Source organism: Palaemon carinicauda, chromosome 35 (genome assembly GCF_036898095.1).
Source record: "Palaemon carinicauda isolate YSFRI2023 chromosome 35, ASM3689809v2, whole genome shotgun sequence".
Taxonomy (NCBI): domain Eukaryota; kingdom Metazoa; phylum Arthropoda; class Malacostraca; order Decapoda; family Palaemonidae; genus Palaemon; species Palaemon carinicauda.
This window is the reverse complement of record NC_090759.1, coordinates 63,999,036-64,014,848: the sequence shown is the minus strand read 5'-3', so window position 1 is coordinate 64,014,848 and position 15,813 is coordinate 63,999,036. Positions and strand designations below refer to the sequence as shown.

The following is a 15,813-nucleotide window of genomic DNA, read 5'->3' as shown; positions in this document are numbered from 1 at the left end:
GCTTTGACTGCCTAGAATGAGCAGTCAAAACAACTCTAGAATGCGGAGGTTGACGCACAGCGTTAAAACAAGTCAACTCCGATTGTTAGCGAACGTCCTAAACGTCAACAGGAGCATCAGCAAGTGGCCTAACGTCCAAATGTGGCTGAAAATCCACACGAGACCGCATCGAGTGTGGTTCTAAACAACCTGATTGACGTGACTTAGCTACGCCAACGTCAACAGGAAGCACAAAGGAACGTTAGGTTGGCTGACAGCCAGGATCTCGATGAGATAAACGGCTAGGCTCAACGGACTAATCGGCAGAATAGTCTTCCATAAGGGAGGCAAGCATATTCTGCATGTCTTGCCGTAAAACCCATTTAGGATCAACGGAAATGGTTGCGGTAAGAGACGAGGGTAACGTCTGTGACCGCAACACTTTGCCAACAAAAAAGACTCTCGGAGTCTGTGTTACGCTTTTGTTAGGCGGCGAGCAGTTTTCCGATGACTGCATAGGGTCAGAGCTGTCCTAATGGCTGCAACCAGGACGCTGGACCTGTCCTGAAAGGACTGACTTTTGCTTAAGGGCCTCGAAACCTTGTTTCAGGTTTCTTGTGCGAAAAGCCTTCGGATGACGAGGAGAAAATTGTCTCTCTCGCCTTATGGTAGGGGAGATCTTGGTAAGATACACCCGATACCATAGAGGGAAACGTCTGTTCACTGATCAAGGCCTCTCGAACCCATAAGTCGTTCGACATTACTTCTCCCCTGGGCTTGGGAGCTTGCAAGAGGTCCCGGACTAGGTGAACGACAGGCACGAACAGACGAACCCTCGGACGCAACACTGTAACACTTTGCGCAATATCACTTTATCACTACGATTTTCTGTTTTGCACTTATTTCACTGAAATCGAAACTTTTACTGATTTCTACCTGAAGCACGCAATTCTACCCTCATCAAAAGGTAGTAAATGCGAAATCAGTCGTATAATGCAAGCACATTAATACCAGCAAAAAAAAACAGTAAACATCTTTTAAGATAAAAAAAAAAATCAGTGGTTGGGGAAGAGAAGAAACACTAGTTCATTCAAAACTATGTTTACAATCTCTCACCGTACATTGCCTGGGGACGAGAATAAAACTAAAAACGTTTTATCCTTTCTCCCCGTACAGAGACTAGGGACGAGAGTAACTCGAGAACAACGTTACCCGCTTGAACGGAACGTTTTCTCTCCTCTCTCTCCCTCCGTCTCTATCTCTCTCTCTCTTTCTCTCTTGATTTCGCACCTAAGAGAAGAGCCCAATTACATTTCGTCAAAAAAACATGTTATTTGACCAAAGGAAAAACTGAAAGGTTTTTCAATTAAAAAGTTCCTTTAAAATAGAATTTAAAACATTTAAGCTTTGAAAGAAGAATGAACAAAACGTCAGAATCGATTTACTCTTTCTGCAAAGTGAAACCGTGATACTCTCTCTCTCTATCGTAACGATAGAGCGCAAACTGCGTAGCATAAATAAACTAAACGTTAGTTCATCTTTGAAAACAGTACGAAGACTATTCAAAGAAAATCTTTCATAAAATATTTATTAAAAATATTCATTTAAAAAGTTTTAAATCATTAGCTCTTAAAAGCTATTTACGATTGAAAGGGCTCAACGTTGTTTAACTTCGGTTTCCAAGTTAGGACCGCCTACTCTCAGGAAAGGTCGCATATAAACAAAACATTAAAATGTTATTTTCATTAGTAAAATAAATTTTTGAATATACTTACCCGATAATCATGTAGCTGTCAACTCTGTTGCCGACAGAAATCTACGGTCGGGATACGCCAGCGATCGCTATACAGGTGGGGGTGAACACCACAGCGCCATCTGTGGTCAGGTACTCCAGTACTTCTTGTCAACACCACCTCAATTTTTTCCTCGGTCCACTGGTTCTCTATGGGGAGGAAGGGTGGGTCAATTAAATCATGATTATCGGGTAAGTATATTCAAAAATTTATTTTACTAATGAAAATAACATTTTTCAATATTAATCTTACCCGATAATCATGTAGCTGATTCACACCCAGGGTGGTGGGTGGAGACCAGCATACATGTTAACAAAGAAGCTAAGTATCCCGTATTTTATTTTATTAGTTATTCAAAAATAACATAAAATAAATAAGTACCTGGTAAGGAAGACGACTTGAACCATTACTCTGCCTTTATTAAGTACGTCTTCCTTACTGAGCGTAGCGGTCCTCTTAGGATGCTGAACGACTCTTAGGTGCTGAAGTATAAAGGGCTGCAACCCATACTAAAGGACCTCATCACAACCTTTAACCTCGGCGCTTCTCAAGAAAGAATTGACCACCCGCCAAATCAACAAGGATGTGGAAGGCTTCTTAGCCGACCGTACAACCCATAAAAAGTATTCAAGAGAAAGGTTAAAAAGGTTATGGGATTATGGGAATGTAGTGGCTGAGCCCCCGCCTACTACTGCATTCGTTGCTACGAATGGTCCCAGGGTGTAGCAGTTCTCGTAAAGAGACTGGACATCTTTGAGATAGAATGATGCGAACACTGACTTGCTTCTCCAATAGGTTGCATCCATAACACTCTGCAGAGAACGGTTCTGTTTGAGGGCCACTGAAGTAGCCACAGCTCTCCCTTCATGTGTCCTTACCTTCAGCAAAGCAAGGTCTTCTTCCTTCAGAAGAGAATGTGCTTCCCTAATCAGGAGCCTGAATAGGTAAGAAACTGAGTTCTTAGACCTTGGAAGAGAAGGCTTCTTGATAGCACACCATAAGGCTTCTGATTGTCCTCGTAAAGGTTATGACCTTTTTAGATAGTACCTAAGAGCTCTAACTGGGCAAAGTACTCTCTCCAGTTCGTCCCCCACCAAGTTGGATAGGCTTGGGATCTCGAACGACTTAGGCCAAGGACGTGAAGGAAGCTCGTTTTAGCAAAAAACCGAGCTGCAAGGAACATGTAGCCGTTTCAGATGTGAAAACTATGTTCCTGCTGAAGGCGTGGATCTCACTTACTCTTTTAGCTGTTGTCAAGCACACGAGGAAAAGAGTTTTTAATGTGAGGTCCTTAAAAGAGGCTGATTGGAGAGGTTCAAATCTTGATGACATAAGGAACCTTAGGACCACGTCTAGATTCCAGCCTGGAGTGGACAACTGACGTTCCTTTGAGGTCTCAAAAGACCTAAGGAGGTCCTGTAGATCTTTGTTGGTGGAAAGATCCAAGCCTCTGTGGCGGAAAACCGCTGCCAACATACTTCTGTAACCCTTAATCGTAGGAGCTGAAAGGGATCTTACGTTCCTTAGATGTAACAGGAAGTCAGCAATCTGGGTTACAGTGGTACTGGATGAGGAAACTGCATTGGCCTTGTACCAGCTTCGGAAGACTTCCCCTTTAGACTGATAGACTCTGAGAGTGGATGTCCTCCTTGCTCTGGCAATCGCTCTGGCTGCCTCCTTCGAAAAGCCCCTAGCTCTTGAGAGTCTTTCGAAAGTCTGAAGGCAGTCAGACGAAGAGCGTGGAGGTTTGGATGTACCTTCTTTACGTGAGGTAGACGTAGAAGGTCCACTCCTAGAGGAAGAGTCCTGGGAATGTCGACCAGCCATTGCAGTACCTCTATGAACCATTCTCTCGCGGGCCAGAGCGGAGCCAACCAACGTCAGCCGTGTCCCTTTGCGAGAGGCGAACTTCTGAAGTACCCTGTTGACAATCTTGAACGGCGGGAATGCATACAGGTCGAGATGGGACCAATCCAGCAGAAAAGCATCCACGTGAACTGCTGCTGGGTCTGGAATCGGAGAACAATACAACGGGAGTCTCTAGGTTATCGAGGTAGCGAACAGATCTATGATTGGCTGACCCCACAGGGCCCAAAGTCTGCTGCAAACATTCTTGTGAAGGGTCCACTCTGTGGGGATGACCTGACCCTTCCGGCTAAGGCGATCTGCCATGACATTCATATCGCCCTGAATGAACCTCGTTACCAGCGTGAGCTTTCGATCTTTTAACCAGATGAGGAGGTCCCTTGCGATCTAGAACAACTTCCACGAATGAGTCCCTCCCTGCTTGGAGATGTAAGCCAAGGCTGTGGTGTTGTCAGAGTCCACCTCCACCACCTTGTTAAGCTGGAGGGACTTGAAGTTTATCAAGGCCAGATGAACCGCCAACAGCTCCTTGCAAGAGATGTGAAGTGTCCTTAGCTCCTGATTCCATGTTCCCGAGCATTCCTGTCCGTCCAAAGTCGCACCCCAGCCCGTGTCTGATGCGTCAGAGAAGAGACGGCGGTCGGGTTTCTGAACAGCCAAAGGTAGACTTCCTTGAGAAGAAAGCTGTTCTTTCACCACGTGAGAGTAGACCTCCTCTCTTCGGAAACAGGAACTGAGATCGTCTCTAGCGTCATGTCCTTTATCCAGTGAGCCGCTAGATGATACTGAAGGGGGCGGAGGTGGCGTCTCCCTAACTCGATGAACAGGGCCAGCGATGAAAGTGTCCCTGTTAGACTCATCCACTACCTGACTGAGCATCGGTTCCTTCTCAGCATGCTCTGGATGCAATCTAGGGCTTAGTAGATCCTTGGGGCCGACGGAAAAGCCCGAAAAGCTCGACTCTGAAGATCCATACCCAGGTAGACAAAGGTCTGGGATGGGACGAGCTGGGACTCCTCAAAATTGACCAGGAGGCCCAGTTCCTTGGTCAGATCCATAGTCCATCTGAGAATCTCCAGACAGCGACGACTTGTGGGAGCTCTTAAAAGCTAGTCGTCTGACGGAGCCGGACACAAGATCATGGTACTGCTGCACAGTCTGTGAACTGTCAACCATGGGGAAGCGAGGAAGTACAGCGACAACCCGAAGCTGTCTAGACTGTCTGGGTCGTACAGACAACTCCTTATCGGGTTGCTGAGGTTGCCGCACTGCGTCACAACAAGTCACTTCTGCTGGTTGTTGAACGTCTTCCCAGTGACACACTGACTCCGTAAACAAAAAATCCTCTAACAAGGACTAAGCTTGGACTGCATGTCTTGCAACAAAGCTCAAGGTCTATGGGAGCAGGTGTGGTAACAGACGGGGTTAGCGACTGAAGTGGAACCATTACCCTCCCTGGAAGCATGTTATGCTTAAATATAAGTCCATAGGAGGCTAAGCAGCTAAAGGCTTCTCTCCAAATGACAGAGTCCTCAAGGGAATATCAGAAGGAGGGAGAATAGCACTTTCTCATCTACAGGAACCATATCCGAGAAAAGCTAAGTTCTCTCAGTGAGGGTTTCACTGGTGCAAAAGCAGCAGACTAGAAGGCAACGTTATGAAACTGCTTGACCGTCTAGTGAGTTGGCAACAACCAAAGATGTGTGACTGAGGAGCATGCGGTAAGGTATGCAGAGCATGCTTTATGCAGAGCATGCTGTATGTAGAGCATGCTGTAAGGTAAGCAGAGCATGTTGCATGGCGTGCGGCTTACGCTGCATGGGATGAGGCTCATGCTGCATGGGATGAGGCTCATGCTGCATGGTATGAGGCTCATGCTGCATGGGATGAGGCTCATGCTGCAAGGGATGAGGCTCATGCCGCATGCGTTGAGGAGGATGCCGCATAGTATGAGGCTCCTGCCTCATGGGTTGAGGCGGTTGCCGCATAGCATGAGGATCCTGCCTCATGGTTTGAGGAGGATGCCGCATAGCATGAGGCTCCTCATAGCATGAGACTCCTGCCTCATGGGTTGAGGAGGATGCCGCATAGCATGAGGCTCCTGCCTCATGGGTTGAGGAGGATGCCGCATAGCATGAGGCTGCCTCATGGGTAGAGGAGGTTGCCGCATAGCATGAGGCTCCTGCCTCATGGGTTGAGGAGGATGCCGCATAGCATGAGGCTCCTGCCTCATGGTTTGAGGAGGATGCCGCATAGCATGAGGCTCCTGTGAGGTTCCTCCTCAAGAGTTGCGTCTGCCTCAAGGGTTGAGGAGGTAGCTGCGCAGAGAGAGGCTCATGCTGTGAAGAATGCGGTTGCTGCATGCGTTGAGGCGGCTGCCTCATAGCATGAGGTTCCTGCCTCAAGAGTTGCGTCTGCCTCAAGGGTTGAGGAGGTGGCTGCGCAGAGAGAGGCTCTTGCCTCAAGAGTTGAGGCTCTTGCCTCAAGAGTTGAGGCTCTTGCCTCAAGAGTTGAGGCTCTTGCCTCAAGAGTTGAGGATCTTGCCTCAAGAGTTGAGGCTCTTGCCTCAAGAGTTGAGGTTCTTGCCTCAAGAGTTGAGGTTCTTGCCTCAAGAGTTGAGGCTCTTGCCTCAAGAATTGAGGTTCTTGCCTCAAGAGTTGAGGCTCTTGCCTCAAGAGTTGAGGTTCTTGCCTCAAGAGTTGAGGTTCTTGCCTCAAGAGTTGAGGTTCTTGCCTCAAGAGTTGAGGCTCTTGCCTCAAGAGTTGAGGCTCTTGCCTCAAGAGTTGAGGCTCTTGCCTCAAGAGTTGAGGCTCTTGCCTCAAGAGTTGAGGCTCTTGCCTCAAGAGTTGAGGCTCTTGCCTCAAGAGTTGAGGCTCTTGCCTCAAGAGTTGAGGCGGTTGCCGCATAGCATGAGGCTCCTGCCTCAAGGAAAGTGGAGGTTGCTGCATAGCGCTGGTACCTGGCAACTCCCAATGCGGCAGCTCACGCATGGAGGCAGGAGGAGCCTCAACATCATACGTCTGGCAGGGTGGACTGCGCAGAGGTGGAGGAGCGCTCGCAGGAGGAGGTGTGCTAACCTTCTCTGCCTGAAACTCCTGCATCAACACCGCAAGCTGAGACTGCATTGTCTGCAGCATAGACCACTAGAGTTTAAGAAAGACAACAACAAACGGAGCTACTGTCCGTTGAGACTGAGGGTCTAAAACAGCTGGTGCGGCAACAGACGGAGTTACTGCCTGTTGCGATACCACCTTGCCTCTCTGGGAGGTGTGCAGTTGTCGTACTGCAGCAAGTCCGAACTGACCCAGTGCTAATGGCACCACCTAGGAGTTGGACTTGCGCGGAAGGGACCGACTTGCACTTAAAAGCTGCAAGATTTGGTCCATGGTTTCTGCGAGAAACCTCTTCCGCAGACGAGGAATAAAAGGGCTCTCTCGTCTTTGTGTGGGTGGGGTGATCACGTCGGCTACGTGAGTTGGTTACACCCGAAACCACGGAGGGAAACGTCTGTTCGTCGATCAAGGCCTGATGAACCCATAAGTCCTTCGACGTTACTTCTCCCCTGCTTGGGAGCTTGTAAGAGGTCCCAGACTAGGCGAACAACTGGCACGAACAGACGAACCCTCGAACGCAACACTGTAACACTTTGCGCTTATCACTTTATCACTTTTGATTTTCTGTTTGCACTTATTTCACTGAACTCGAAACTTTAAGTGGTTTGTACCTGAAACACGCAATTCTATCCTTCATTAAAAGTTAGTAATTGCGAAAACAGTATTACAATGTAACAGAAAAACATAATGAAAGATAAATAATTCAGTGGCTGGAAAAGAGACTAAACACTAGATCAAATAAACTACGTTTAAAATCTCTCACCGCATAAAGCCTGAGAACAAGAATAAAACTCTAGAAACGTTTATCTTCTTCCCCTAAAGAGACTAGGGAGAAGAGCAAAAACGATAACAACGTTAACCGCTTGAACGAAACGTTTATCCCCTCTCTCTCCCTCCGTCTCTATCTCTCTCTCTCTCTCTTGACTTAGAACCTGAGAGATGAGCCCAATTATATATATCGTTAAAACATATTATTGTTAAAGGAAAAAAACTGAAAGATTTCCCAAATAAAAAGTTCCTTTATTAGAATTAAAACCATTTAAGCTAAGAAAGAATGAACAAAACGATAGAATCGTTCTACTCTTACTGCAACGTGACACCGTGAATACTCTCTCTCTATCGTAACGATAGAGCGCAAGTTGAACGTTCTGAACGTCAACAACTGCAGAGACAAAACAAAACGTTAGTTCAACTTTGAAAACAGTACGAGACTATCAAAGAAATTCTTTCAAAAACATTAAAATAGCATAATATGTTAACAGGTAAAAACGAAATGACGGGCTCAATGTTAATTAACTTCGGTTCCAAGAAAAGACCGCCTACTATTAGGAAAGGTCGAATATAAACAAATATAAAAATTAATTTTAATAAGTTTATAATAAAAGGAAGTTAATCGAAGAGGCCTATAAAAGGCGGAGAGATATAAAATAAATCTATAACTTTTGTTAAGCAAAATTAAGAAAGAGAGTCTATACTCTCTTCGACACCAACACTTCCGTCTAAGGGAAGGGTCGGCCATTAAAAGTGAAAGAGAGTTCATACTCTCTTCGTCACCAAAATTAAATCAAAAATTAAATCAAATTAATTCCAAAAACTTGCTAAGCTAATGATAAAGCTTCCTGAATAGCGAAGGCTAAACTCTAGAGCAAATACATCACCAAATCGTGAGCAATAACTCCAGAATCAACAGCGTATCCATGTAGGTCTAGCCGGAGGCACGACAGAGGAAAAATTGAGGTGGTGTTGACAAGAAGTACTGGAGTACCTGACCACAGATGGCGCTGTGGTGTTCACCCCCACCTGTATAGCGATCGCTGGCGTATCCCGACCGTAGATTTCTGTCGGCAACAGAATTGACAGCTACATGATTATCGGGTAAGATTAATATTGAAAAATTTATTTTTTATGTTTATTATAAATGTAAAGTTAATCGAAGAGGCCTAATAAAGGCGGTGAGATATAAAATATATAGAGGAAAATCTATAATTAATTTATAACGTGATAAGATAATTACTAAAAGCCTAAACACACTTCCGTCTAAGGGAAAGGTCGGCCATTTAAAAGTCAAAGAAAGTCCATACTCTCTTTGTCACCAAAAATTAAATCCAAAACGAGTTCAAGATTTAAGATGAAGATAAAACACCTGCACTGCGAAAGCTCAAACCAAAATGAAGTACTTCACCAAATATGTTGAGAAAACTCCAGGTTCTACAGCAAGTAAAAGTACGTCTTGTCGACACGTCGACAGAGAAGAAATTGAGTCTTTGTTTACATTGAGTATGGTATCTGGCCGACAGTTGGCGCTGATGGGCACACCCGCAACCTGTGTAGCGATCGCTGGCGAGTTTTTTGTACAGTTTTTTGTCTGTCGAGCAACAGAGTTGCAGCTATATATTCACCGGCTAAGTTAAATATTTAAAATTAGAGCATTTCAAATCTTACCATACATAAGATAGTGAGTGAATTCATTGGAATTCAGACACACTATACCTAAGGAATGAAAATGAAATTTCTGCATTGGATCTAAATTCTAATTACTGTACTATATTTCATAAACCATCAATAAGCTTTGAGATACTGCAATTTCAACTTCTTGTATATTGGAGATACTGAAATACTGCAAGAGCCATTGCTATCAGGATACAATATTACAAATGGGTATAACTGCATTCACAGTAGAATGAATCTGGTATTACAGCTAAAAATAAAAATATAAGTCTATTACAACACTCACACTTTGAGAGAACATTATCAGACTTGTCATCCTCTTGCTATTGGTGTACTTGCCCATAGGCTTTTGAGATTTAGGTTGTAGCTTTGCACTTTCTTTCTGCCTCTTGTGTTTTCCCCAGAACTTTTGAATAATCATAGCAGCTTCATCTGGAGTTAGGCCTTCCGCCTGTAAAACGAAAATAAAAAAGCTTTATAGTACAGTATTGCAAGTCTGTTATTTCATAATTTATTATTACAGCTGACGATAGATCCATGGCTTTGTTAAACTACTAATGATAGCAATGACACTGTTCAGAGTGAGAGATGCCTTGAAGGGTTTTATTGGAGATATTTTTTTTACCAGAGAGGATCCTTTCATAATTCTCTTGGATCTATTTTTAAATTGAAAGGGTTATTTATATCATAATCTAAGGTAAATTTTTACTTTTATCTTCTGATGTATCAAGATTTATGTACTTGACCATAAGTGATTGAATAACTTGAAGCCAAAACTATTATACAAATTTCAGCTTAAAACCCTAAACAGAACTACTAAAAAAAAAAATTTCTCAACAAAAATCCTTTTCATTCATTGCCATTGTATTATAGGAAAGTAGAATTAGGATTAGTCTGAGTAAAGCAAAACAAATCAAACCATAAGTAATACCTCCAGTGCTTTTGAGGCCTCTTCAGCATTGTCTATGTGTTTTTCAACCAATTTACTTAGCCTCTCCTCAAGAAGTGGGCCCCACTCTCTTCTAGCATGATGACCTCGAACATCTGTAAGAAGGAAAGTGTTTTGAAGATACATTTATCATAAAACTAATTTCATGATTAGAAACAACGATGGCTTGTGAGAAAATTAAGGTCAGGTTTTTCCTGCATATTTTAAATTACCATTACCATTTTGTTCTTTATAATTATTAAATGAAACTGCCCCATCATTACATTTTTCATAAAAGCCCATCCAAAAACTAGCAATATTATTTTCTGCACATGTATAGGAAAGTTTACTGTACTTCAAAAGAGTAAAATTTAAATTTTTTTGGTCACATGATGGCCTTACTATTATTATAATTTTTTTAATTTATGTAACCTAGAGTCATTCAGCATTAAATAAGATGCTTTGATTCTCTTCTTTAGTTGTAGAGCCTTGTGGACTAATAAAATTACAAAAGGAAAATCAATCAACTCTGTATATTTCCATGTCATTTCTCAAGTTTCCTCTATTCACATCATTCAAATGTTTTTTTTTTTCATTCTCATTAAATTGTAGGCTACTCCTAAAAAAGACTGCTGTCTTTAAATTGCTTATTAGCAACCAAGGTAATGTAGTCCATATAAAGAAGACATTATCCAACACACACACACACACACACACACACACACACGGAGAGAGAGAGAGAATAACAATTAATCATGAAGAAAGTATTCATATACTCAGAGTTTGAAGAATACTTGAATATTGTAATAAGCATGCATAGCATTCATATCTACTTTAAAATAGTGTTTGAATGGCTAAATGTTAAATATGCAGAAGTCTAACAAACCTCATACATTTATAAGTTACTAAGATGAAAACTGGATTCAAGCATAAGATAAGAAACAGCAAATCAAACTAAGCAAATCAAGACAACACACTGTTACATTTTGCTTATTCAGGAGCTGACTATGATGCTACATACTACTTTAAATAAAAAGAAGTTAATATAAGATAAAATTAAAATGTTAATAGTGTGCCAATCATTTTCCATTTATGAGCAATGTAACCATTTTACCAACAGGAAAAAAGTTCATGCTCAGCCATGTAGACTCATAACACTACTGTATGTAAAATTTCACTACAATACTGTACTGTACTAAAAGTTCACAAACCTAAAAGTACTGAACAACACAAAATAAGTTATAGCTATGCGGATCAAGCTAATTCTGTTTAACTACACTGCAATTTAAGAACAAAGTGGAAGCTAACAACGCCCTTACAAGACTGAATAATGGTGGCTGCTTCATCCTCTGACATTTCTCCATGCTTCTTGGGCTTATGCTTTGCAGGTCCCTTCTTTGATTTCTCAACTTCTTTGTCATCCTGATCCACAGAGGACTGAGCACCCAATGCACCCATCATTTTTGCTTTCATCCACTGGGCTATAGTAGCAAACAGTAATAAATATCAACTGAGAAACTTTAGTCAACCTGGCTTTATCCCTATGTAAAATAATGTAATCCTTTGAGTTAGTATAAAAGCATTTGCAAGCATCTAACATAATATCCTTTCCTCTTTTATTACCAAGTTAGATATTGAATAGTAGACAGAAATTTTTAGATATGGTTAGTGTTTCAAGGTTAAATAATATAGCATGGAAAACAGTTTGCAATACCAATTAAATTTTCACCAAAACAATTGAAGCTAATTCAATGCCTGTCCTGGCCTAAATTACCTGAATCTTTATGTTCTAATTTCCTTTGACTTGGAGGGGGAGGTGCAGAACCTTTCTTTGCAGCTTCCTTTTTGGGAGCTGCCTTCTTCTGATTTTTAAGAGACTCTTGGTATTTCTTCCTGCTGATCCATCCTCGTGTGTACCTGACATACGAAAGAAAATTTTAAAGAACAGACATTCCATATGAAACTAACGCAAGTTTTATCTGTGGATTGTGTGTACTATGTAAGAATAGTTTTATACTTTGCTTAAGTAAAAATTTCAAAATTCAACTTATTAAAATTTTTCACCAGTATAAAAAGGTAAACAATAGTCAGTATTTTCCCTTATATCCTTTAGGTAGTATAAAGCTAGGTATTATAAATGAAAAACAGCAACATGTGTCATAAGAAAAGGGTCGATGATTTTCTTCCAAATCTCATGTACTGTATTTAAAATTCATTAAATTACAGTATCAACTTTTACTTAGCAAAATACAATGAACATCAGTTAAATTTGATTTTGAAAGACAATCGAAGCAAGTGGCAAAAGATATCAATTATAATTCACTAGTTGTATGAACACTTATTTCTTAACTTGTTGTATGAACATAAATCTTAAAACAAATCAGATGACAAAAAAATTCCTCAGAAGTTAAATAATCTTTTCCTGATATTATAATAGCAATCAACAGTGTGATCAATTACTCCATTACTATTTCAAGTGACTTGATACTCATTTTGACCTCATCACAGGGTCTGATTGAAATTCTAGCAACAATCAGTTTATCACAAGGAAGGGCATTTGATACCATACCACAATACATACATACATACATATACCATGGCACTTCCCCCAATTTTGGGGGGTAGCCGACATCAACAAAGAAACAAAAACAAAAAGGGGACCTCTACTCTCTACGTTCCTCCCAGCCTAACAAGGGACTCAACCGAGTTCAGCTGGTACTGCTAGGGTGTCATAGCCCACCCTCCCACATTATCCACCACAGATGAAGCTTCATAATGCTGAATCCCCTACTGCTGCTACCTCCGCGGTCATCTAAGGCATCGGAGGCAGCAGCAGGGCCTACCGGAACTGCGTCACAATTGCTCGCCATTCATTCCTATTTCTAGCACGCTCTCTTGCCTCGCTCACATCTATCCTCCTATCACCCAGAGCTTCCTTCACTCCATCCATCCACCCAAACCTTGGCCTTCCTCTAGTACTTCTCCCATCAACTCATGCATTCATCACCTTCTTTAGCAGACATCCATTTTCCATTCTCTCAACATGGCCAAACCACCTCAACACATTCATATCCACTCTAGCTGCTAACTCATTTCTTACACCCGTTCTCACTCTCACCACTTCGTTCCTAACCCTATCTACTCGAGATACACCAGCCATACTCCTTAGACACTTCATCTCAAACACATTCAATTTCTGTCTCTCCATCACTTTCATTCCCCACAAACTCCGATCCATACATCACAGTTGGTACAATCACTTTCTCATATAGAACTCTCTTTACATTCATGTCCAACCCTCTATTTTTTACTACTCCCTTAACTGCCCCCAACACTTTGCAACCTTCATTCACTCTCTGACGTACATCTGCTTCCACTCCACCATTTGCTGCAACAACAGACCCCAAGTACTTAAACTGATCCACCTCCTCAAGTAACTCTCCATTCAACATGACGTTCAACCTTGCACCACCTTCCCTTCTCGTACATCTCATAACCTTACTCTTACCCACATTAACTCTCAACTTCCTTCTCTAACACACACTTTCAAATTCTGTCACTAATCGTCCAAGCTTCTCTTCTGTGTCTGCAACCAGTACAGTATCATCCGCAAACAACAACTGATTTACCTCCCATTCATGGTCATTCTCGTCTACCAGTTTTAATCCTCGTCCAAGCACTCGAGCATTCACCTCTCTCACCACTCCATCAACATACAAGTTAAACAACCACGGCGACATCACACATCCCTGTCTCAGCCCCACTCTCACCGGAAACCAATCACTCACTTCATTTCCTATCCTAACACATGCTTTACTACCTTTGTAGAAACTTTTCACTGCTTGCAACAACCTTCCACCAACTCCATATAACCTCATCACATTCCACATTGCTTCCCTATCAACTCTATCATACGCTTTCTCCAGATCCATAAATGCAACATACACCTCCTTACCTTTTGCTAAATATTTCTCGCATATCTGCCTAACTGTAAAAATCTGATTCATACAACCCCTACCTCTTCTAAAACCACCCTGTATTTCTAAGATTGCATTCTCTGTTTTATCCTTGATCCTATTAATCAATACTCTACCATACACTTTTCCAACTACGCTTAACAAACTAATACCTCTTGAATTACAACACTCATGCACATCTCCCTTACCCTTATATAGTGGTACAATACATGCACAAACCCAATCTACTGGTACCATTGACAACACAAAACACATATTAAACAATCTCACCAACCATTCAAGTACAGTCACACTCCCCTCCTTCAACATCTCAGCTCTCACACCATCCATACCAGATGCTTTTCCTACTCTCGTTTCATCTAGTGCTCTCCTCACTTCATCTATTGTAATCTCTCTCTCATTCTCATCTCCCATCACTGGCACCTCAACACCTGCAACAGCAATTATATCTGCCTCCCTATTATCCTCAACATTCAGTAAACTTTCAAAATATTCCGCCCATCTTTTCCTTGCCTCCTCTCCTTTTAACAACCTTCCATTTCCATCTTTCACTGTCTCTTCCATTCTTGAGCCAGCCTTCCTTACTCTCTTCACTCAGGTCAGCTGCCCTCTTTGGTACCATTGACAACACAAACACATATTAAACAATCTCACCAACCATTCAAGTACAGTCACACTCCCCTCCTTCAACATCTCAGCTCTCACACCATCCATACCAGATGCTTTTCCTACTCTCGTTTCATCTAGTGCTCTCCTCACTTCATCTATTGTAATCTCTCTCTCATTCTCATCTCCCATCACTGGCACCTCAACACCTGCAACAGCAATTATATCTGCCTCCCTATTATCCTCAACATTCAGTAAACTTTCAAAATATTCCGCCCATCTTTTCCTTGCCTCCTCTCCTTTTAACAACCTTCCATTTCCATCTTTCACTGTCTCTTCCATTCTTGAGCCAGCCTTCCTTACTCTCTTCACTCAGGTCAGCTGCCCTCTTTGCCTCACGTACCTTGCGCTTTACTTCCACATTTTTCTCTTTATATTTTTCATACTTCTCTATACTATTACTCTGCAGCCATTCTTCATAAGCCCTCTTTTTCTCTTCCACTTTTACCTTCACTCCTTCATTCCACCATTCACTGCCCTTCCTCATGCTGCCTCCAACCACAATGGTATAGAAAAAAAACACAAGTTTGCTTTACCCCTCAAAAATGTCAATGGTGACTGAAGAATGAAATTTAGTAATATACATACAATCAATTATCAGTAATGGAATAGAGGCCTTAACTGTTTATTAGGTCGACGCTATGTTTTCAATACTGTATTGATGAACTGCTTCAAACCTCACCTTTGCAGTGTTATCACAGAACGAGCCATTGCCCACTTTTCCTTCTGGTATCGAATTCTAGCCAACCAACGTCGAACACAAGCTTGTACTTGGATGATGCGTCGAATCTTTAGAAAAATTAAATCCAATATTATAAAGATTCTTTTCAAGGTATTCCAAAATGTATGAATAAATAATACAAAATATTCAAGAGCAAAGCTATATCATATCAAAAGAAATTACTTACATTGAAGTTATACATGAACAACTAGATAAGGGTTACCTAGAATAATTTGCTTTAACATACTGAATGTCAACATGGATTTCGGTCCAGGATAGAGTTTAAGTTCATTCTCACTAGCAAATACAGTTATCACTGTCA

At 41.8% G+C, this 15,813-nt stretch overlaps 1 protein-coding gene across 7 annotated transcripts in view; it reads right to left on the bottom strand.

The window, feature by feature from the left end:
* LOC137627799 (myosin-IIIb-like) overlaps positions 1-15,813 on the bottom strand; it is a 205,067-nt gene that overhangs the window by 31,927 nt on the left and 157,327 nt on the right. For 6 of the 7 annotated variants that reach the window (XM_068359153.1, XM_068359152.1, XM_068359157.1 and 3 more), the window contains 5 exons: positions 15,453-15,559; positions 11,902-12,044; positions 11,447-11,608; positions 10,131-10,243; positions 9,486-9,650 (listed from right to left, as the gene is read on the bottom strand). In XM_068359153.1, the coding sequence (XP_068215254.1) occupies positions 9,486-9,650; positions 10,131-10,243; positions 11,447-11,608; positions 11,902-12,044; positions 15,453-15,559 (690 nt within the window). The remainder of the gene's footprint in view (positions 1-9,485; positions 9,651-10,130; positions 10,244-11,446; positions 11,609-11,901; positions 12,045-15,452; positions 15,560-15,813) is intronic. The other variant, XM_068359158.1, reaches the window with a different exon arrangement.